This window comes from Erithacus rubecula, assembly GCF_903797595.1.
Source record: "Erithacus rubecula genome assembly, chromosome: 5".
NCBI classification, from domain to species: domain Eukaryota; kingdom Metazoa; phylum Chordata; class Aves; order Passeriformes; family Muscicapidae; genus Erithacus; species Erithacus rubecula.
Genome location: NC_136687.1, coordinates 59,829,617 through 59,854,916, shown reverse-complemented (window position 1 = coordinate 59,854,916; position 25,300 = coordinate 59,829,617). Strand labels below are relative to the sequence as shown.

At 40.2% G+C, this 25,300-nt stretch overlaps 1 protein-coding gene across 9 annotated transcripts in view; it reads right to left on the bottom strand.

Annotated features, from left to right (window-relative positions):
- Positions 1 to 25,300, bottom strand: part of SLC7A11 (solute carrier family 7 member 11) — a 63,130-nt gene that overhangs the window by 23,408 nt on the left and 14,422 nt on the right. For all 9 annotated transcript variants that reach the window (XM_079306301.1, XM_079306300.1, XM_079306303.1 and 6 more), the window contains 4 exons: positions 23,030 to 23,145; positions 16,422 to 16,547; positions 14,283 to 14,382; positions 11,249 to 11,293 (listed from right to left, as the gene is read on the bottom strand). In XM_079306301.1, coding sequence (XP_079162427.1) covers positions 11,249 to 11,293; positions 14,283 to 14,382; positions 16,422 to 16,547; positions 23,030 to 23,145 — 387 coding nt within the window. The remainder of the gene's footprint in view (positions 1 to 11,248; positions 11,294 to 14,282; positions 14,383 to 16,421; positions 16,548 to 23,029; positions 23,146 to 25,300) is intronic.

Genomic DNA, 25,300 nt, shown 5'->3' with positions numbered 1-25,300 from the left:
TCTATACCTAACACTGCCAGTACCCATGAGAAAAGGCTGATCTACAGTTTTATAAGGAATTTTGATGGGGGTTTGCAGTGAGATTTCAGTGCTATTTGAAACACAGATTTAGATCTCAGACCAAAACATTAGGGTGAGTGCTCTGAGTCACCTCCACAAGAGCTAATGCCTTTGGTAAACACAGTAATAAGAGCTCAAATACCACACAAAGCCAGGTTCCAGTTTTAAAGAGAAAATCTGTGAGAGGTTTGCCTACAAAGCACCCACACTAGAAATTCTAAAATTATGCTTGCATTCACAAAGACTGCAGCACCCCTGGGATCACAAGAGATGCAAGGTGCAGCTGCAGTGACTGTTCTGACCCACCTCAGCTGGACTTGTCACCTTGTGAATTCATTCATTTTTCTATCTACCCCTAACACACTGCTGCCCATCTCTTTTCCAATAATTTCAGTCAGGCCTCCTGCTTAGGAACCACTAAAAAAAAGAATGAAAAATGTCTAAAGAAACCTTCAGTGTGGCCAAGAGAAGAGCTGCTCTGCCCTGAGAAACCCATCATCTCTACAGCAGAACATCAGTCTCCAAGGGATTTTTATTCCTACCATGAATATTTTGCTGAGCTGCTCAGGTTCCTCATAAGGAGGATACTGTCACCCTTTTGCACAGGTACTGCTATGTCCCTCAGGGAAACAGAAATAGAACAGTTTTGCACATGTTTCAGCTGGTGAAAATTAAGGAAAATCCAGGGCAATGGAAACTTCGAAGGTTACAATGTTTTGTGTTACATTACATTATCCTGCCAGTAAAGCAGATTACAATATTTCCAGCTACCCAGAGAGACCGTGGGTAAACATTTGTTTTACTTCCTTAGGAGAGCTGATTCACAGTAACCATGATTCACATAAACAAACAGGAATGACTTTAAAAAACAAAAAAAAAGCAAAACCACCAACAGGAAAGAAAACAAACCTTACACTCAGCAGGTTATCACGTTGGCAAACAAAACGAGCCACGAGGGCTGGGAAGGAGCAACCTGCTGTGCAGTGGCACAACACCACGTACCACAGGGCCAGCATGTGGGTTTGTCACATCCTGACACCCTGAAGACACCATGGAACAGAGGCAGCAGCACCCTGTGCAGTGACCAGCCACAGTCTTGGCACCCAGGACTCACTTTCTGCATTCTGCAGAAGGATGGGAAGATCCAGCTGAGCTCCCTGGGCTCTGCTTCCTCTAAAGAGGTGCCACAGGCTTGGCAGAGGAAAGTCTGTTTGAGGGCTCTTCCCTCAAATGTAGATTTGTCCCACCTGTGTACACTGCAAGCAAAGCCTCACCCACACCCAGCCATGGCACCTTCCACTTTCACCAATGAATTAATGAAATCTGCCTGCCCACTCATGAATTTGCAGGAACCTTTCTCCCCCACCTCTCCTGCAGTAGGATCCTGCCTCAATGATGCACTTTTAGAATATCAAATAGTTCTAACAAATAATCTTCAAAAAGTTTCAGTTGTCTCTAGAATTGTGAGGGAATTTATCCAGTCATTTTCATTTCAAGTTGGTTCTTTTATCTTAAGCCACAGAGTCTACATAAACAGAAAACAAACATATCAAAGCAATGGCTTCTAAAGCCATTTAGAGGGGACAACCCCTCAGGCAGCACTCCCACCCTGCTTTGCCATCCTCCCTCCCAACAGCACACTCAGAACAGAACCACTGCTAACTATATATATCTGCTATAAACCATGCCCTGCTATATGGCAGGATGGTATTACACTCTCTGCCCTCCAAGCTATCTTTTTCCTTCCATCCTCCACCTATGTTTGCTGAATAAATTTGATTTTTCAGGGAGCTGACTACCTTCCTGATTTCTGACTAATATCTTGGTACTATCCTTATTACATTTTTGAGACATAGAAGGAGTTAGAATCAGACAATTAGGGGGAAAAGACCAGAGGTAGCACTATTAATTTCAACACACATATCCACAGATAAAACCCAGGACAGCACTACTGTATCTAACCTTGCATCTATAGCACTCATTTTTATTCTGCCATTTTCCCACTCACTCTCCTCCAACACCCATGGCAGGTGCGTGCTATAACTCTGTATGAAATAATAACTCAGTCTATAAAAATCAAACAAATGCATAGAAAAAGACAACTACAGTGTTTCTTTAGTGTGCCCTCAAAGTTTAAGTGTGAAAGCTGCATTGCCTAGTCCTGAATATTTGCATGGCCTTCAGCTCAACTTTTATGTGAGTAGGAGTATTTTATACAAGGAATATAAATGTTAGAACAGGCAATTATGCAAGTGACCTTGCCTTGCTTCATTTGATAGTCTTCTCAACTGCAGTTTTATAAGACATCCTTATTGTCTTAATTAATGATCAAGGTACATCTTTGAAATCTTTACAGACACAATAGATTACATCAGTCTCTTTTCTAATTTACACATATTGACTGACATATCAGTTTAAACCCTGACACAGGAAGCTCTTCACTGCAGTCAATTTCTAAACAGAACAAAGTTTCCTTTTTTTAAATTTTTTTTACATAAAATAGAAAGATAATGAAGTGGAAGTAGGAAAGACCTGAAGACAGCTGAACCAATTCAAATTCTAAATTGGGGTTTAGAAACTTCACCATGGGACTCAGCAATGATATAAACACCAAAAAATAAAAGTGTTGAATGTGTGTCATGTACACATCCCTGAACAATTTAGACTGTGACAGCATCTAGTGGGGCAGTCCCTAACCAGATGCATGAGGAAAACATGCAGCCTCTGGAGAGCAGCAGGCACACAGGGGCTGCCTCTGCCTGCCTCAGAGGCAAGGAAGAGGAACAGTGCCCAGTGAAACCTGCAGCCCTTTTGCTGTCCCTGCTGCTGAAACCTTTTCTGCCTGTGATCACCCAGATGACAGGTGAATTCATGCACTGAGCCATCTCCACAGCCCCTCTGTCTCCTGCATCTATTGCTCTGGTGAATTCAGAGCACTGCTCAGACACAAAGTGCATCTGTCAAAGACAAGGCAGGGGATTTGCAGTGTTTTTTGCAGACACCTGGCTCCCTCCAGACCCAGACTGGAGAAAGCACTCTGCTTTCCAGCTGTGATCTCTATTCCCTCTCTCTTGTGACACAGCCCTGCTGTAATGCAGGACCCAATGCACCCATGGGGCAGGGGACACTCAGGAGGAATTTGTGTTCAATGGCCAAGAATAAGGAAAATAAGAACAGAAGGACTGAATCTGCATCCTCAGTTAATTATATTATAGATGGTAGCTACTATGTTGAAGCTCTCAGAAATTGCAGGGCCAAAGAAATTACTTCACTACAAGATTACAGGATAACCCCCATTATCAAATCCAAAAATCCAGTCCAATGTAATTGAAGTTAATGAAAAGACAAAGAAACCAATTATTTGGGTTTTAGTTTGGGTCACCATCTCCAATTCTATTCTTTCCCCATTTTTAACTCAAGCTGCCAATATGGGTAAAATCACAGCTTCATTTCTTTTTCTGGTTGGAAATACCCTGTGAATTCAGTGATCCCCAACAAACTCTATCACAGACAGACCCTAATTGGTGTCCACAAGCAAGTTGCAACCCTTGAATCATTTGCCTGGAACACATGTGACTCAATCACGGTTTTTACCAGCAGAACCAAGAGATTGTTCAGGTTAGGGCATTTATGGCACATCTCCTGGGGGGTGGGATGGAGAGATGTTTTAGATTACAGTGTAAGATGTAACCAAAAGTATGTATTCTATTACTAGTTGTTAAAACCAGGTGCTGCAGTGCTCTTTTATCTCCTCCATGAGCCATCCTGCCTCCAGGGGGATATTTTCTGCTAATAGGCCATTGAGTCCCACTGCATGATTGATAAAATCACACCATCCCAATGTGAGATGCTCCACTCGGGGAGGAACCAAGCATTACTACCTTGCTATAATCTGAGATTTGGAACACCACAAGCAGCTTTATCCACTGAAATCCCAGAGGACAAGAGCTCCATTACCACCACTGGACCTCCAGAGGAAGACCAGAGCCTTCTACAAGATCACTGCTTCAACAGAACCACATCTGTCACTCCAGGAGGATTGCAGCCACCATTAATCACCTGCTACCACCACCCTGGCCAACAGGGTGCCAGGCTGTATTCTGACTCTCTGTGCTTCTATATTACTGCCTTCATCCTAATTTTACTATTACATTGAAATTCTGGCTTGGGATCTCCCACTGGCTTGCTTTCTAAATAATACAAGAGGGAAGAGAGGAAAGGTTAAAGCCAGAACTCAGGAATGTTTAAGGTCAGGTTGGATGGGGCCCTGAGAAGCCTGGTCTAAAATCTCCTGAACTAGGAGTGAAAAAAACAATATAAATAAAAGTAAAGCAATAAGAATATTCAGGTCCCACTCATGAGAGAATTTCCAACTTCCAGCAAGATAAGCATCCTTCAACTAAAAAGAATAAAATAAATTTATGAAGGGAAAAAGTTAGCTCCCACATTGAGATTTCAGAAATCTGAATTCATTAAAAAGCATGAATCCAAGACTGAAAGACTTAGTTTCAAAAATGAATTACTGGTAATTTCTAAAAGAAGCAATAATTAATGAGCTGAAGATTTGAGTCATGCAAATAGTAAGGAGATAATTAGGTTAGCAAGAAAGCAAAAGTAAAGGCAAGATCATTTTATTAAGAACAATCTCCTGCTCATGAGTCAACTCCCCTGAGATCTAGTAATTGTCTATTTGTCCCTCTCAAACACACACAAATACTACTGAATTACATTCTTAATTAAATGTTTTACATACATTTTACAAATAGCAAAACCCATGCTTGGTTTCATGAAAGTACATTTGAGCTAGTAAATTGTTTTCTTTATTTGGCAGATTCATCTCCCCATTAAAGGATTTTATAGATCTGAAAACACGATTTTATCATTTACAGAGGGCACAGATAAACTGTAGAAATTGTTGAATTCACCAGGTTTGGACACCTCATCTGAGATGCCTCCCATATAACTGAAAAAATTTAAGCAGACTGTAATGCTGCTAGATAAAGCTGAATTTAGGAAGTATAAAACTTCTATTTAAGACACATAAAAATAGCTGTGTGGTGGCTAATTAGAACATTCTCATTCTATGATGAAGAATAGTATTCAAGTGCAAAAAAAAAAACAAGACACAAATAATATATAGAGGAAAAATGCAAATGCTCGCTTAACTGACCTGGTTTCCCCTTTAAGGTAATATGAATTCATATGAGCAAATGGGTTTTACAAAATACTGGAAAGATTAGCATTTGTCTCTTTTGATTATCTTCAGGTAAAATATCACAATGTAATCCTATAACTTCTGCACTGAATATTTGGCACTGTAGCCTGACATGAAGAAAATGAATTGGATTCAAATGTGTCTTTAAGGAATAAGTAGAATATAATGACACAAGAAAGATTTCAAACTCCAGGCAGATAAACCTTTCTAGTGTCTAAGAATACTGATATCAATATTCCTCTTCAGAATAAATCTTGTCATTAAATTACAAAATAACAAAAAATATATTGACAATGAGCAACAATGAGTGCAATTCAAGTTTCAAGGGCTGCATTTTAATGTGAAGCATCAAAAAATCAGATGGCTACAAATAACAAGAGAGCTGGAAGAATTGAAGCATTTTAGCCACCATTCCCCTCCCATCCATCTGCATCTCTATAATGCTCAAATAGAGTGAAGAAAGCACCCCTAATACTTTATTTCTCTCACTCAGTCCTCATAGATGTAAAGTTGACTCTATAATTAGAATGAATGGGTGGCACACATTAACTAGACATGACATTCACATTATTTAAAAAGTAAAAAAATAGATTATCTCAAACATTTAGAAATCCTGATTTCACAAAATGTCTGAAGACATCAAGCTCTGCTGACTTGCTATACAGCTACTGTTTCTTGGTGCTTTGGAAAAGAAGGAATAAATGAAGTGAGAAGAACACTGGAAAAATCTAATAGACAAACTGACTGATCTCAGACCCCAAGGTCATAGCAAAGCAATTCATTTTGTGGTTTTTCAACAGCACAAGACATGATTTATCAATCTGGGACCACACTTATAAACACTATACATCTCAATAATATGTTCTTTGCACTGTGTAAATTTTTAAACAATGATAGATTGCCTGGGCTGGACCAAAGTTATTTTACAGATAGAAATGAAATATTTGCAAATGAAATGGTTCAATAAGGGAGGGGGGAAGAAATGGGGGGAAAAAAAAGAAGAGACAAAATGCCAAACAGCATCTGCACTTAACTGCAACTAAAAAGTAACCTATGCTGTAAAATGCTGTCAGAATCCACATTCTTTGAAATTCTATCATTTTTGTCCACTAAATGAAAAATATTTCCTGAGTTCAACAACACCAATAAAAACCTACACTGCCAAAGAAATAAAATTATTTAGTTAAACTAGGGCTATAAATTAAAATCTCTCTCAATTTGCCCACCTGATGACAGACTGCCCTGAAGTCAGTGAGGAATTTGACTCTAAGTTTTCTTCCTCTTAAAGTGAAACAATATTTTCTCTCTCTTCCAACACAAATCTTCACAACTTGAAGCATTCAGGCCAATCATCTACTCATAGTGAGGATGGAGCACAGTTTTGCTAAAGTGGGACTCTCTTTTTGACACAACCTGCCTCTGACTTTGCCCAGGCTCTGAAGATGTTGCTGTGATGTGAAAACACTCGTGTCATCTTCTCATCTGGTGGCTGTCAAAATTCTTGATGAACTTTAGCACTGATTCCAGACTCTGCTCAGCCTGGGAAGGGAAGAGGGAAGTGCTCTTCAGGCATGAGCTCTTTTAGGGTCTTGACTGAAAAAACTCAACCTGTTTCTTGAGAGCACACAGTGAATACAGATGAGATCAAGGACTGTGTACAAGAAATGAGTCTGGAAGTTCAACATGCATGATTTTTAGTCCTCTAAATTCCCTGATCCAGACAACATGGCTCCTGGCACTTTTCAGGTGACAAACTCTCTTAGAGACCTGACTATTCCTTCATTCACTTATTACTTAACAATACAATATAGTAAGACCCCAGTTTGAGACTGATCCTTATAGTGTAAGAAAATCAAACAGATCAAAGCTGCATGAGATGTGGCTGCACAAGTTTGTTTTGGTGAAGTTCAGCTTTAAGGATTATTTAAGTATTTAATTTGAAGCAACAATTGCTATTGATCCAGCCCATAAACACAAAGCATAATTTTCAAAAAAAAAGGAAAATAAAATTTTCTGTTGCACTTTAATGTTGTTCCACATATTCTTGATAATAAAATTATTTCAGGCTATTTCTAAAAGATTGCACAGTAACACTGCAACCATGGCTCCTTCTAAAATAAACATTAACTTGGTGTTTCTTCAGGACCTACTAATAGCTGCATGAGAGAAGCACTTGAACAAAGAGGGATAAAGAAATTAGTTCAGGCTTAAAAATGAGCCATCAAAAGGGGGTTTAGCAAGAGACAGAAACAGCTCCTTTCACATCTTATGATAATTGGGGTTATAATAATGTCCTTACACAAAAGAGGGAACAGTGGCATTTCCAAAGTGAGAATTCAACACTACTTCCAGAACTCTGTTCAAAAAGTAATGACATTCACTTTGAGATTTTTTTTAAGTCTTTCTGTTCTCTTTTCTGTAATGTACAGGGTGCTTGCTCCCTGCTTTTCTCATTCCTGCTCTCCCTCTCTAGGTTTTCATGTTGCTTCAGCACCCCAGTGCCTAAGACCCAGAGTATTTCTCCTACTTACAGACCTCAGTGTGGAATTTATTGCACCTCACAGATTCCCACAGCCTCCAAAGCCCTTCCTGCCTCTACAAACAGCTGCTTGGAGCACAAAGGGGACTGGGCAAGGGCACCAGCATCCCCCTTTCCCTGCCTCTCTCCTGCATTCCCAATGACACCTGCCATGCCCCAAAATGCTTTCCTGGTGCCATACACCATGGAAAGAAATGCAATCCCCATCTGGGAACCAAAGTCTAATAGCAGATGCTTCTGCCTTCCTATGCATCTCATTCCAGGGCTCACCTCTACAAATGTCTTGGTTTGGAAGGGACCTTCAAGATCATCTTGTTCCAATCTTGTTGCCACCTTCCACCAGGCTGCTCAAAGCCCCATCCCCACTCTCTGCTAGAGCATTCCTGCCCATACCTCTGCTGTAAACCTGGCACATCCCTTTGGAACATTCACTGGAGGTTTGCAGCCTGCTGGTTCTCATGGGATGAAGCTGATTATTCACCTCAGTTACTTCCAAAGCTGTCTCACACCTGGAAAGGCACAACTGTGACTGATTCTCAGGCAAATATTTACTTTGGCAGGTGCAGGGCAGAAGATCTCACTGTGCTCACCTCTTTTGCTGTAAGTAATTTGCATCCATCCTAACCACTGACAAACATTACAAATTGCACACCTGGAGCTGTTACAAGCTTTAAGTGGTTCAAGCCTGTACTTTCCTCTTCCTTTTTAAAATCAGCTGCATCATACCTACAGAGAAGTACAATACAGTAGAACCACAGAATAGTTTGGGTTGGGAAGGACCTTAAAGTTGTAGCTCCAAGCCCCCTACAACAGCAGGACAATTAGTGGTTTATCTGTCATTTACACTGGATTTAGTGGGAGCTGACACTGAGATTAATCCACACTATTCCCTTGACTGTAGCTTTGGGAACAGTGGTGGAGCAGGCCTTGGTTCAGGAGATCTTTCCAACAGAGCCATTCACAGGTGGCAACCAGATTAAAAATATGTTCCAAATGTTTCATTTAATTGCTTATTTCAGCACAAGGGAGTCCAGAATCCCCATTTACAGGTGGTGCAGAGATCTGTCAGGACAGACAATAACAACCCATTTGCCCCACCATCACCTGCAGCTTACTTAGCAATTTTTTTTAATCTTCTATTCCATATTATACCTTGGTATGGAGATTGTAAAAACTGGGCATCTACTCATCCTCCCAAAGTGCAGCCTCAAGAGGAAGAGTGATGAAAGCAAGTTTTAAGAGCCTTGAGATAACATTGTACATGTAATATCGAGCTGTTATTTTTTCCAGTGCCATCCTGGAATACACTAAACCAGCCAGGTTATGTGGTTTGCCCTCCAGTATTACATCCTCACTGGCAGCACAAATTAACTTCAGCAGTTCTCCAAGGATAACCTGAAGAATAGAAAAGCTCTCCCAAGATAGTAAAAGACAGTCTTCTTCCATCACATCTTAGCTGCAATGGAAAAAAAAAAAAAAAACCACAGAATTGAACCAACTTCTCTTAGCTGAGATATATCAAGGGGTGCTTTTCTGTCCTATGCAGCAGAGAGCAAAATGTTCAAAAATAGGCACTCCTCTGATTCAAATCACAAAACAACTCAACATATATCAAAATAGATACAATGAAAATTATCAAGAAATACAGTTGAAAGAAATGCAGAGACACAGAAGTGTATGAAAAGTCAGAAAGGGTGTAGACATCTGCATGTTTGAAAAGATCACACAATATTGATGGTAATCACACAATAATTTAAAAATTATATTGCTCTAGCTGAATTTAATCACCATAAAGACTCTGACTCCTAATCTATCTCCCCAGAATTTCCTGAAGTAGTAGATATTCTCAACCAGAATCTCTCCACTCCTACATTTAGTTCCACATTTAAAATCAGTCTGTCATACAACAATTTTTCAAAAGTAAAAAAAATGTGGTTTGTTTTTTGGTTTTACTGTCTGCCTGTCATGATATATAAAGAGCACAGATCCTTGGTAGTTAAACCCTAGATCATCCAGCTTGAGTTGGGTGTTAGAGGCCTGGGAATCTTTAGCCAGCTGCTCTCTACTGATACAAATAACTTAGAAACCTTCAGGTTTGAAAAGACCTCTAAGACCTTTGAGTCCAACAATTAACCCAGCCCTGCCAACTTCACCACTACACCATGTCCCCAAGTGCCACATCTACACATTTTAAATACATCCAGAGCCATGTTCTACTAAACCACAGCTCCTAAAATGGTGTTTTATCAGAACTGAAGATCACCAATGAAAAACCCATTTGTACATAGGTATCTGTCATAATGAATACTCATAAATATTAATGCAGTGCTTTCTACCTGGTCTCAAATTCCTGTCACACAATCCTCACTGTACATATCCTGATCAAATCAAAGAGCCCACTAACACAACACATCTCAAATCACTGAAACTATGGAAATCTGCCATTCTACCAGCCTCATGTTTCATCATCCATTGCCTTATAATGATTTTTAACCTCTGAAAAAGCACCAGGTTTGGTTCAGACTCTGAAGAAATCAATAACAACTTTCTGTATGCTCCCAATAAATGGCTTGGGGTTTTCTTTCCCTAAATGTTTCAGATTCATATTATCTGAGTGTACAGTGCTGGAGGTCCTTTTAAAACAGTAAGTAATTTGCTACCCAGCCAGCTATCTTATTTTTAAAACTTTTAAAAAATATATATATATTCAGCCATTAATTTCTTTATCAAGTAAATAGCTTCTTTTCCTCGAAGTAAACCAATTGATTTGGAAAGGCATATTTTCTCTAACTTTTACAAAACATTAACAGCTTTTTATTACTGGCTCCATGTACCAAAACAAATCTGCCAAATTAGATGGGACAAATCAAACTCTCCCTAACAGGATAACTTTTCTTCCCATGCTTTACAGGCAGGTGATGTGAGAATATTCATCTCTGGTTGGAAACAGGCTCCAACCCATATCCCCTGTTCAGTTTAATTAGATTGGATGCTGTGTGATGTGAATTTAAGATCCTGCATTTCTGAGACATCTAAAACAAGTAGAACTAAGTATTTGATTAATACTTAAACACAGCAAAACTGAAAAATATTGCAGCAGGTAAGTTTCTTGGGGAAGATTTCCCTGACAGGATATCAGTAACTTCCACTGAAAGGAGCCACTGGTAGTTGCTCATATCCTGAGGGGGAGAACCAGAGCCCTAGAGATCTACTTAATTTTCTGCTTTCTGTGCAGATAAAAGCAGAATACATAATAAGGTCACAACAGACCAAAAATAGCAAATCTTCAAGCAGTTGCAATTCAAATAGACACCAGATCTGCTGGAAGGCAAGCAGCTTGACCAGCATGCAGAACTTATAAAGATCACTACTTTTGTAACATTTTAAATTTCACCACCATTTTTCAAAAGTCAAACAAAACATTAAGTACATACTTTTCAGGGTTTTCCACTTCTTCGGTAACAAAATTGAGGTAAAACCTAAAAAACAGTTATAAAATGTATTATAAGATTTATTCTTATATTCTTACATTTTCATTCTGTGTTTCTGTCACTAAGAATCAAGATGCTTTTAGTTAAGCACTGCTCTTAATTTATAACTATGTAAAGTCAGTGTGTAAGTTTTTTTCCCCCTGACATTCTATGCAGTTCATGGTTTACCCTAATTCCATGTATACACACACATGCACCCTTCAAGCCTTATATTCCCTTTGTGCTTGTTGCCTTTTACAGTTTCAGCTAGGCAAAAATTCTCAGAGTACTCAGCAAGGGCTTCTTAACTGAAGCCTCAGAAAACCCCTCCTCAAACAAGAACTTTCATATAGTTTATTGTACAGGATCTCAAACACAGGCTGCCAGCCCTGCATGCTCCTGCACAACCTCCAGCACAGGTTGCACTGATCATATTCCAGCATCCAAGAGACAGCTCTGCATGGGAATTCACAGGAACTGCTCACCAGGCACAGCCCTGCATACAGAGCAACAACAAGCCTCAAGGTCACTGAACCCTCTGTTCTGCATTTATTAGCACCAGGGCTGTGCCTGACTGGATCACAATTGTGCCTGGCTCAGAGACAGGCTCAGAGTCAGGTCAGTCTAACTAAACAGAGCAGTCAATACAGTGCCTGTGCTGGCCTCCTGCTCTTGTGCAGGAAGATAAATGGCACCTGAGCCACAGTGCTGCAGTGAATAAACACCTGGTAACTGATCTGGCAGAAAGTTTGGAGCTCTGCCCCATCACAAGTCTCAGAGCAGAACTGGGTTGCCAGAACAAGTAGCTCATGGCTTTATAAAAACAGTGATTTTGTGACTGAGCTTGAAATTCTTTGTCACCTTACACAAAAGCATCAGTATTTGTTTTTAAACATTCTAGTGCATAGAGCACAGAAGAAGATTTAGGTCAGATATACAGAGGGAAGTTTTTACAGTGAGGGTAGTGGAGCACTGGAACTGGCTGCCCAAGTAAACTGTGGATGCCCCATCCCTGGAAGTGTTCAAGGACAGGTTGGATGGAGCTTTGAGCAACCTGGGATAGTGGGAAGTGTTCCTACCCTTGGCAGGGGAGCTGGAACAAAATGATTTTTAAGGTCCCTTTCAACCCAAACCACTCTATGATAGCCCAGCATCAGTCCTTTTATTGATGCAAAGACAAGTTTCCTTGCATTTTTTTCTCCACCTGTCCTTTTTCAGCCAGCATTGTAAGTACCCAATAGTCTGCACTTGCTCTTGGCAGCATGAACCCACAAACACAAGAGATATTGCTTTGCTTTTCTTCTTCTAAGCAGTATCATTAAAAGTTAACAGTTTAAAGTTAACAGTCTTGTGAGCTGTGCATAAAATTCTGCCTGCATCCCAGGACACATCACCAACACATGCAACACTCCTCCATATTCAACAAATTGTATTGATTTAGCCCCATGAAACTGATAGTGCAAGGATATTGCCGCTCCACTTAATGGTCTGCTCCTCTGTGCTCTGAGGTGATGAATTTTAGCTGATAACAAAATAAAATAGAGAGCTGGGAAGAGCCACAAGCCAAATTAGGTCTTTTTGCTCCTTATTTCTTTTATAAGTGGCACATAAGAACTTCAAAATAAAAGCCAGAAGGTATAAAGGGGAAAAAAAATAAAGATTCTATTTATTGTAAGGTTTTAAAACATTATGTGAAAAATGAGAGAGAAGTAATAGAATGACAGTAATTTTGATGAAACATTTTGCAGGAAAGAAACACTGAATAATATTAAAGAGCTTTTAAAATTGCTTTCATACAAAAACTTCAGTTAATATTGAAAAAGAGAGAAACCATCACATGCATGGATATGAAAGACAGAAAATAGTTACAGGAGACAGGGGGAAGAAAGTAGAGAATGTCCACATAATCAATTCCATTTATTTGAGGCTTCAAAATGCCAGGCTCTTTTCTTATATATCTATCCCAGAAAAAGGCTTTGGACTCTCTTGGGTCTCTTCCCCCCGCTGCTATTTGATATATAAAGTTCTGTTCACACTCCAGTGTGCAGATTTACAATGCTCCTGCAACCAGGGAGTTACAGATGGGCAGAGAACACCAATGCTCAGCCCATTGTCCCTCCAAAGGAAATAAATAAACCCCTTATCTGGCAGCCTTTGGTGCAAGGTAAAGACCTTGGCTGCCTGTGAGGCTCTGGGGAGCCAAGGGAGGGGCTGCAGACAAAGCTATCTCAAAATAAGCCCACTCTGTGCACTGTGCTCTGATCCTTCCCCCCAGGCTGCTGCTGCAGCCCTTTGGCACTGCACAATGTGGATAAATTGTAAAGGCAGCTGCCAGAAGCAGCAGCACCTTTCAAACCAGCTGCTGTGTGCTTTGGAGGGGGAGGAGGGAAAGAATTTGAAAGTTCTAAGCAGGACACCTGAAGGTAGAGTCTCAAACCTTTGCTCACACTTGACTTTTGTGGAAGCCATTTGCACTTCTTTTAAGCATGCTCCAAATCTCTCAGAGTGAGAAGCATAAAAATCTTGAGATTTTAATTCTGTTTTGTGGTCCATACTACTCTCATTGATTCTTAGTTGTCAAATACTGCTTTAACAAAGCAAGGCTAAGGTCCACACAACTTTGTAACAGAATCATAGATTTGCTTTTTATATCATTACTGACTTCTTCAAAAAAACTGAAGCTTCATTAGTCCTTTTATACTTTTATTAAAATATTTAATGAAAAAATGAAGAAAATTCCTTTCTTGTGGTACAATTATTGTGGTGGCCAGTGTATGTTTATATATAGAACACTTAAAAGAAAAATCTTTTCTTTGCAGAGCTGCTTGCACAATGACCACTGAGCATATAGAACAGTGGTGAAAACTACCCTAGCTGTATGATGTAGCCTGGCAAAAGATGCAGAATGTGCTACTCACTATTTCATATAAATAAATGTCTTTGTTAGAGCACATTAGTGTTTGTTTTCATGAAAAATGTGTAAGTTTCATCCACTTACCAGCCTGAATAGGCATACATTCCTGAATAGAAAGCAAGTGGTAATCCCATAATACTGGCATCATTCCCTGCAAAGGCATTTTTAAAGTGCTGTGTTTCTCCTGCAAAATGAAAAGGAAAAAAAAAAAGCTGAAAAATAAGCTCTTTGGTCATAACTACTTAAAAAAATATATATAACACATCACAGAACATTTAATTACCCAAAAGCTCATTGTTATCAAGTTCTGCCCTTGACCTTAAATCCTGACCCAACCCTTGCAGCCATAATCTGCCAGCAATTGTAAAAGGCTTTGTGGCTTCTGTATTCATGCAATAGGAGAATTTGACCTGTTAGTTTGTTTCAAAGCATTCTGAACTTGATGACACTCACTGCTCTGTCATTTCCAGCAGTGACTTACATCAACATGAAAGAGCTCAGAGGTTTCTGATGTAGGAAATTTCTCTTGTTCAACATTTTAATCAGAAGGAACTTTGCTGGCATTTCATTCAGAAGCAACATTTACAAGATAAATAAACCCAAAATCTTAAACATTTCTACCATTGAAAAATGAGTTTACTAACTCACTACCTCAGTAATCAATACTGTATTAATATTACATCAAGTAAGAATTATCCACATATCTGTAGATGCAAATATGCAAAAATTTTGTTATGGTCTTATCCATTTACAAAGTGCTTTATGGTTTGCAAGATATCCCCACCATATCCCAAATTTCCTGAGAAGCAATGATTCTCCACAGGTATGGAGCAGGAAGAATCTTAATTAATTCAGAGTTAAATTAGAAATGAGTCAATCCTCTACCCTTTACTCTGTTTTTACTAAGCCCTCAGTCAAAATTCCCATTGAAGCAGAGGCTTTTTGGTTAAGGGAGAAACTGTGGCCAGAGGAAGGTGCCAGTGGAGAATCAGAGACACCAGCTGAGCTACTTCAGGGCAAGAACCCCCAAGCAAACCTTGGTTTGACTGCTCCAAAGGTCTAGGAGAAGTGGGGTGGATGGGAACAGAGAGGAATTTTACCCATTTCATGTGTCATGTGCAACAGGAAAAAGCATTGCAAGTGCCAGCAAGCAAGTGAAAAACAAGAAAACAAAAATAGTGAATCAGCAGAGTGCTACACAGGGAAGTTTTTATTTCAGAGTCTGTATTGACCACAGAGAGCCAAGAGAGACACTGAGCTCACTGCACAGACTAACACTGTGCTCTTCACTTGGGTGGGAGGGTTTGTGAACTTCAGAAAATAATATCCCCTGGGATGTTCTAGATAAAATCTGCCACCAGTTCTCTCAGGAGTGCTCTGCCCCACGTGCTGAATAGCTGTTTGTGCTCTGTGTGGCTGTTACAAGGGTGACCTGGAGCTTGTCACCATCTCCCACCTGCTGCTCAGAGGGCTGGAATGGAAAAGTCTCTGCAGATAGATGAGTATCTGCTGTGAGAAGAATCCTTTACAAGGGATGCAGTGACAGAACAAGGGGAAATGGCTATGAACTGACAGAGGGCATTGTTTAGGTTACATGTTAGGAAAAGTTCTTCCCTGTGACAGTGGTGAGGCACTGGAACAGATTCTCCAGAGAAGCTGTCCAGGATGCTCTGAAAGTGCTCAAGGCTTTGGATGGGCCTGTGAGAAGCATGGCCTAGTGGAAGATTTCTCTGCCCATGGCAGAGGGTTTGAGCTAGGTGATCTTTAAGGTCCCTTCCACCCAATCTACCACGTTGTTTTGTGGTTCTGTGAATTGTGAGCCCCCCTAGCACCATACACATGTACCATGACTAGGGACTAGCACAGAGCAGACATCCTGCCTGGCCCAGGTCTGTGCCCTGGGAAGATGTGTGCACATCTGTCTCTAAATCCCATCCCACCTCTGTCACAAAGGCAGATCACAGGGAAGAGCAGTCCATTTGCTCCTTTGAAAAGCAAATCTGATTGGGAAGGTCTCATTGGCATGCTGAAGGAAATACCAGCTCATCCCAGTGTAGCTCCACTTATTATCAGTGGCATGACAGTGCAGAGCCTCAGTTAAGCAAGCACAGACTAATTAAGAGATTTTGCTGCTGTAAGCATTATGTGGTGGAGGCAAGTGGGGAAAGACTGCAGAGGGTAAAGATAAAAGCTCTTTAAAAGCATTTACTTTTCATTTCATACCTTTAATTAGCTGGATAACTCCAGGGACTATAATTATCAGAATTGCTACAAGCTTGCAAAAGGTAAGGAACATCTGAATGCGGGCACTCCAGCTGACACTTGTGCTATTCAGGACCATCACCAGTGCTGTGAGGGGAAAAAGAGAAGTCAGAAAGAAATAATTGTCACAAAACTCTCTGCCAGCAGAGAGGTCACACAAACAGCAGATCCTGATGCATCCTGAAGCACACCCCAATAACCTTCTCCAGCTCTTGTCCTCCCACTTCTCCCATTCCCTTTCAAGGTACCACACCAGGAGCTGAGCCCCTGTGCCTTACCCACTGCCCTGACCATCCATCTGTCCCTTCAGACAAATTACAGCTTCCTTGACCCAGAATTGTCACCTGCTGGTAGACAAATGCCTGGCAGGACCCTGCTTCTGATGAAAGAAATTAATAGCCCAGCTCTTGTCACTCCAGGTTTCTTTGTCTGTGCTGCTTTGAGTAGAGATTTGTATTTTTCATAAAACAATAATTAATAACTGTATTAAACCTTCTCACCCTCATTTAGGCTGCACATAAATTGACCTCTGGTCCTCTTTTCCACTTTTTCCCTCCTTTTTGCTGTACCACCAGAAATACAGGAGGGGCAGAGTGCAAGCATTGTGCATCAGTGAAGAAACAGAGACCTTTTACTTCTTGAAAACAAAGCCCAGGTCTGCAGCTCACCAGCATGTAATGAGTTTTTACACCTGCAGGTTTTTACATCCTGCCTGGTCAGCTCATATCTCCTTCTGGGTCAGGGACAGCATCTTCTAGCATTTCCTACAGCACTGACTGACAGGAGGAGGGCAGGTCCTGTGATTTTAGTGCCACTTATTCTAGTTTGTTTAAACAGAATGAGTTTGCATATTAGAAATAAATTTTAAAAAAATCCTGAAAGATTGGAAAATAGGAGCCATTTTACTAGACAGAAAACCTCATTCCCTTGCTGCTTCAGGTAAACATGGTCAAGCATGTTCCTCTCTCTCTTGCCATCACATGGATCTGATGAAGCAGCTCCTCATCCCAATCCTCCCTTAATTCAAGCTCTCTCAAGAGCACCAGTTTCTGTAAATCATCAGCCACATCACACATCTCAGGACTCACAACAGCACAACTTGCTAGTTTGTAGGAGGTAGCATTGTAAATCTGGCATGGCACAGTCTTTCTGGAGAAAAAACCCCCACATATTTATCTCAACTCTTTTATACCATTTCTCTTCACTAATGAGGTTCTCATTGAAAGTAGTTTGAGTTGAATGGAACAAGGAGAAGGTTCCAAGTAAACTAGACCCTAATATATTTTTATATATACTTTTAATAAAATAAAAATTCCAGGGGGAAAAAAAGAGTATTCCTCTAGAATTTTTATTTGGGAGAGAGACAGTTCCATTATCAAACAAGCAATATGCAAGTCAATATATACTCACAACATCACAATTTTTTCACCAGAAAAGGATCTTGAAGATCAAAATCTTTACTCACTCTATCTTTACTTTTTTACTTAATCTCTATCTTACCATATTTTAGAACTGAAGTGTTCTAAAGACACAAAGAAATTGTTTGGACTTCTGCAAAGTTTCACTTGAGACTGAAATACTTCTTTTTTTCTTTTTTATGTCTTTATATACCAATATTATAAACAACAGAAAATCCCAGGGCCCTGATTCATTATTCTATTGCTCCAATATTACAATGACATATCTTGACTCATTTAAATTTTGAAAGATCCCTTTAGATTGCTGATGGATATTAGTGCTGTTTGAGTCTCCTATTCTGTTCCTGGGCCTTGATGACCAGCAAGACTAACAACTGTCAGTTAAGTAAAATATATTTTTTAAATATTCATTTTGACCAAAAGCATTTAAGTTTAAAAAAAAATCTAGTGCCATAGTCAAGCACTAGCTTATTTTAATTCTCCTAGAAAATTCAGGATATCATACTTTTCTTCTGTAGAAAGTGAAGCCCAGGCATGGACCAGAGCACAACAAAATGTCAAGGAGGAGTTCTTTGTGTAAGAGAATCTGCAATTTGATACCCAGCTTAGAGTTCAAGCTGACTGCAGCAATCAGTCTGTCACCTTACACAGATCAGGGCAGGAAACATGAGTGGAGAGAGCTCCTCCAGGTTTTCTATTGCATTGGTTTCACCTTCCTGGTGCACACAGCAGAAGTCACTGGATGGCCTCAAACACTTCAGGAATGGGTCAGCCACAACTTCTCTGAACAACCTGTGCCAGTGTCTCACCACCCACATCAGACAAATTTCTTTCATTTCTAACCTAAACTATCCCTTCTCGAGTATGAAGCCATTTCCCCTCATCCAATGGTCATGGTTTAATGGAAATTAAACCTGGCAGCTGCTTGCTCAACTCCCCCCCTTTCCTCCCCACTGAAATAAGGAGGAGAATCAAAGTAAAATTTGTGGGTTGAGATGAGAACAGTTCAATAATTGAAAACAAAGTAAAATACAGTAATAATTGTCAATAATAATAATGATAACAGAGCAAGTGCTGCACAATACAATTGCTCACCAGGCACTGAACAGAGCCAGACCCCCATTCCCAAACCCAGATCAGATACTCTTCCATTTAAATTCTCCCAGTTTATATACTGGGCATGATGTTCTGTGGTGTGGAATATCCCTCTGGTCAGTTTGGATCACCTGTCCCAGCTATGCTTCTTCCCAGTTTCTTTTGTGAACCTCCCCACTGGCAGAGCATGGAGGCAGGGAAAAATGTCCCTGACTATGGATAAACTGGACTTGGAAAAAAAAAACAAAACACATCAGTTACCAACAGTATTCTCATTCCAAATCCAAAGCAGAGCCCTGTAAGAGTACTGAGAAGAAATTAACTCTAACCTGGCTGAAACCAAGACACCTATCACTGCTTGCTCTTGTAAAAAGTGCCTTGATACAAATTCCTTTGATGGTCCTTCATAAAAGTAAGTGTGGAGTTGGGGGACTGCACCAATAGTAATTCAGGTTGCAGGGCTGAGACTTCAGTGCTTAGAAAATTTGAGACCAGTTATATATATTTTAGATTTTATTTTATTGTACTTATTAGGCTATAAGAATTCAGTCTTCTTTATAATGTAGTATAATATTACATAATATAAATACATTATTGCTTATTATATGTTACTAATAACAGTAGTGGTATTTTATTATCAAATATTTGGCCTTAATGGTTCTGTGTGCATGACACTTGTCTAGAAATGTGGGAATTACACTAGTATCATGTACCAGCATCATAGTACTGGTTGTGTTAGTAACTGTAAAGTGCAGTGAAAGGCAATGGGGAAGTGGAGCCATGAAGAAAGCTGCTAAAAAGCAAGAAAATATGATGACAGCTGTGCCAGGGTTCAGGAAGGACATTCTGGGACTAATAATGGACTATGGCCATTAGCCAACACCTCTGTTGGAGATATTTAGAGAAACTGATTGCTGATACTTTGAGAAGGGACCACAGCAAATATCAGAAGGAGCAGCAGTTTCTCAGAAAAAGGGCTGTGAAAGGAGGACTCAGGTCTAACTTTTCTAACTAAAAGTCAGGCATTAAGTGTGGCTGCATCCTCAATGAAGAGACAGCTTGAGAGGATGAATAACAATGTCTCTGTGAGATAGTTTACCTTCAGGAAGTTCCTCTTTCTCCACTGACTGTATGGGGAGCACAGAAGATTACCTGAACTAAACACACTGCTAAAAACAGGATGAATCCTGACCAGGAAGAGTGTGAAGGGAGAACAAAATGGGGATCATGGACAATCAAACACAATGGAAACACCAAGCATGTTTTTCACAATGTATTTCCTTCCCACAGACACAGCTATAGATGGATAACAAAATCTAATGGGGGAAGCAGCAGTGAGCATTACATCCTGGCCTACTTTTCAGAATATATGTACCACTGCCTCAGCAGGAGACCAAGAAAACTGCTCTCCCATAACTTGTCAGACTTTTAGAGTCAAGGCATTCAAAAAACGCCCAAAAATACCCTCAATTTGCAGACCCTAATGAGCCAATTAAAAGTCACAGTAAGCACAGAAGCACCTATCAAAGCATATTTGCAAGAGGGTATCAGAGCACATCCCTGTAAGCCAAGAGGTTTTTTTAATGCAAACTGCTTGTCTGAAGACTGTCAGCAGCAGAGTGGCAACTGCAACATCTGCCACAATGAGGGGGAAAAAAGGAATCTAATTATAGACTCACGTAGACACCAATAAAAGTGGAGGCTGGAGCATTTGCCAGCAATCACTGATAGACCTGTACAGCTAACCTCAGTTTCCAAGCATAACTCTACCTCTAACAGTTTGGGATATTTGAGGTTTTTGGCAGACTTCCCAAAAAAATATTTTTAAAAAAATTAAAAAGAGGAGGAAATTATATATCATTGCTGTGTAAAATGCCTAAAATACACAAATGCACATATTAATTGGTGCAATTATCTACATTCTGACACAGAGGCCATGTGAAAAGTTTGGAACAGGCTCAGCTCCTATTCAGGCTACATACTGATAGAAGAGTTTGATATCTTTACACAGTGCAATTTATCCCTTCCTGCTACCATTATATTTAAATTTACCTTTAGGAAAATAACTAATAGATACAAATAAAGCACTATATGAATATAGGGCCTTTTTTGCAATGATAGGCACGGTGATAGGCTTTTTCTTCATGTCAAGAAACAATATCAACTTTCACTTACAAGATCTTCAGGGCTCCAAAGTGTCTGTTCAGCTCACCAACTTAATCTCACCTATCACTCTGCCTACATGCCCAGTACCAAACTTTCACAACAATTACCACCACAGCAGCTGATTCTTACCATACAAGGATAACATCAGACACTCTGGGATCCCTGAGCTTAAGTGCAGCAGAAGTTCTAAGAACTACTGCAAATTAAACTCCACTGCAGAGCACACTGCAAAGAATGAAGCCTCAGGCTGACAGAGAACTGCTTTTCTCAACATCATCCCATTCACCACTGAGTTTTCTACAGGAATCTCTTCTTCCAGTGAAATGCCAGCTCCTCCTAATTGTGCTGCACAGACCCACTCTCTGCACAGGAGCAGCTGGCCGTGACCTCCCCTCTCCTTTTAGGTGTGGTTGTTTCAGCCTAACTCCACCTCCCCTGTAATGCTACTTTTTCAATTATTTTGCCAATCCCTGGTTTATCACACAGGTCTTCACTTTAATTAAAAGTAATAAAAACATATATCAAACTGTTCACCTATTGTGCTTGAATCACATGCAATTAACAAAATGCTTTGATGGAGTCCTCACTTAACATTCCTTCTGTCTCAGTGACCTTAATGTTTCTGAACATCTGTTTCACTCTTATCTTGCACTGAAATGTTTTAGACAGATGTAGCTGTAAAAAGCCATTGACCTCAAAATTCAAAATCCTAATTCAATTATTCCTATGAAACCTATAGTTTGTGCATAATTAAGTTAGAAAGGAATGCAGTCACATACTGATTTTTTAACACTCCCAGCAGAAAGGAAATCTTACCAAGAGAACTCCCACAAAAAGTCACAGTAACCTGGAGACTGGAAATTTCAATGTGAATTGAACTCCTTGCCCCAAAGAAAGAAAAAGTCATCTGAACCTATTATTGTGCAAAGCTGAAGGGGTCTCCTGTGGGCCTTTGATAATTTTGCATGTCTTAATTCCTTTTTCCAGCGTTTTTGTTTCTGATATGTGCACTGAGCAAATTGAAAGGAACAATCTGTTACTAATTACTCAGGTCTACTCTGCACTCCCTCCCAGCACAGCTGAATTCCAATGTGTGCCCACAAGGAGCATTCTCACCAGTGACCAGGCAGATCTGGAAACAAACCTCAGATGCTACAAGCTCCAGAGTCCCATTCTAAACACTTTTTGTGCCTTCCCATTTCATGCATACTCCACACCAGCCCAGGTACACTGTAAAGCCTCTGCTCTCAGGGTAGTATCCCTCTTTCCACTGCAAATATTGGCTTTCTGTAACCCTAAAAGATCCCTTTTACACTAACTACAAAGTTAGCAAGTGTAGGACAAGCCAGCAATAACCATGCACCAGGCTCTATGATCTGCTCCCAAAATTCAGCTCCTGCTTTCTGAACCACAAGTGCCTCAATAAGGATTATTGCCAGGATGGAAGGAGTGGGACTGGGGAAGATAACCTCATGTTGTCCACACTCAAGAGAGATATATTTCTTCATGATATCACACTTGGCATTCAACATAAAACAAGGTAGAATAAAGCACTTAAAGAAGGTAATCATTCTTCCACATCTCTGGCACTGCCTTGCCATCTCTTAGGGACTGAAACTGCTTCTACAAAAATCATGAAAATTTGGCCATTAATTCAAGTGCCAACAGAATCAGCCTCAGGTTTTCCCTGTCATTGATAAAGTCTGCTGTTCCCTCTGCTTCTGTGTTTGTTCACAAACACACACACCCAGGCAAAATGTCACACAGGTGCCCCTGGCACTGGATGCACAGCAATGAATGACTGACATCCAACAACTACCTGCTCAGTGTGCTGTTTTTTTAACTTGTATAATCTTTACCCTTCCATGAAATCTAAAATTGGATACTTACTGATGCCTACAGCTGTAATAAGTTTAATGGCAAGTTCTGGGATTTCACACTGCATAAAGAAAGGTTCCAAGATGTAGCGTCCAAATGCCAGTGATATCACTGCTGTGGCAGCAGGGCTAGAGGGAGAAAGACCAAAGTCACAAAATTTATCTGTAACAATACATAGTCATTATTCATATTGGATCATGCTGTAACTTCTCTATCAGAGAACTGTGAACCTTGATTTTGGTGCTTTCTTGTGGCTTTGCTGACATGTAGCATAGTTTCTGAATGCAGCACTACTGAGTGATTCTGATTTTGACAGCAACATTTCTTACCAGGGTGGCTCTTACAGTTTCCATGTTGCAAAGCAGTTGTAGTCAAAAAGGAAAAGTATCAACAGAAATCTTCATTCACTCATTTAAATGTACATAGCCAGGAATCAGATTATATAGGCAACACCCTTCACAAAAGTCAGTGGATTTTAGTGGTCAGACATATCTCACCCCTCAGAGACACAAACAAATGAATTTCATTCAAGCTGAGAATTCTGCTTTATTAAAATAAGTATCCAAAATCTGCCCAGGACTTTTGCTAAATTCTGAAACAGTCTAAGTGGGATTTTCTAAATTAAAAAGAGAATTTGTTCCCTTTATTGACTAACAATTTCCAAGCACTGCAAGTGAAAGCAAAAATCCCTGTAGTATACCATAGAATACCATAAAACAAAGGAATATGAAGAAAGACATAATATTTCCTTATTTGGTCAGTTAGTGCTTATCACAGTAAGAGTTAAGCTCTCCAATACCCCACACAAAATTTGCATTTACAAACTTTAAATGCTCATAATATCCACACAACCTTTCTCTTTGAGAGAATCTAGTTGTTTGGCAGAAGCCTTAGCACTCACACACATCAGTAGCAAATTAGCCTGTGCTTGCATGTTACTGTTCATGTTCCATTTGGGAGGACATTTTCACCTTTTAGGACAGCTGGTGGCATCTCTGGTTTATCACATACACATTACAGGACAAAAGGGCACACAACTCTCAAAGGATTTCTAAGTTGAACGAGAGCCCATGCAAATTTCTTGTGGAAAAAAAAACTGCAACACCTCACTTCACAGAATTTTGATAAAATTTCTGTGGAACAGGGCAAAAATTCTGCAGAGACGTTGTTGCTCTCCACTAAACAATTAAAGAATTTTCCACGAGGGAGTTGCACCCTGGAAACAAAACCCACTTTCTTTGTGTTATGACTCAACCCAGAAGTCACACACTGTGTTGGACCAAGCTGCAGAGCAGCACAGAACAGAATAATCTTTCCCAGTAAGTTTCTGCATGGATGAGCAAGTCTGCTGCATGTGCATCTCCCACACATGGGGATGTTCCTCTCACTGGCCAGCAAATGGCTTTGCAAATATTGTCTGGATTTTTACAGACTTTTACTGACTCTACCTCAGTGCAATATTTCTAATTCACATCCAGTTTTTAAGTACTGCATTCCATAAGTAGTTTTGGAGAGCCCTAGATCAGATGAAAGATCAGATCTTTGGAGCTGTCACAGATTTTTTTCCTCAGTCTCAGCTCCTTTTCCCAGAGCTTGGATTTTGCCCTCCCATTTCAAGGAAAAGCCTTTCTAAAGAAGCAATCACTGCTATCTACACCAAAAAGCTTCTAAAAGCATAGCTCCTAAATGACACCTCTAATAAATAACTCTGCCTCTGACACTCCCATGCCAGGAGCAGATGTTGCTGGCAGTGCATTCAAACAGTGGAGGCAGAAGTTCAAAGAATGGTGCAGTATTTAAAAAAAAAAATAAACAAATACACAGATGGCAGTTTTAGGGACACAGCTTAGTGGTGGACTCAGCAGTGCTGAGTTAGTGGTTGGACTCAGTGATCCTGGAGGTGTTTTCCAACCTTACTGATTTATGTTTTTCCTGTGTGTTCAGGAGCAGGTAGAAAGTGCATGAGCAGCTTTCACTGAAGGGCAAGGATACAGGAAGGCACCGGGTGAGGACCAGGACAGGGTCCCAGCACATTGAACAGGTGAGTCAGGCACCTGGCAGCACACTCCTTCCAGCCTTTGTTCAGCAGCCACCACAGTGAAGCCCCACAGGCAATGCACTCACACTGCTGTCTTCACTTGTTTGAAAAGTAGTTGTTGGGGTTTTTTTAAAGGTATTTAAGTATGTATGTAAAATACACACAACTTGGCTTTGGGAGAGAAAAAGGTTCACAGTTGCATTGGGTGAGAAGCAGTGCAGTGTTAGGCAGAACTAATTGGTTTG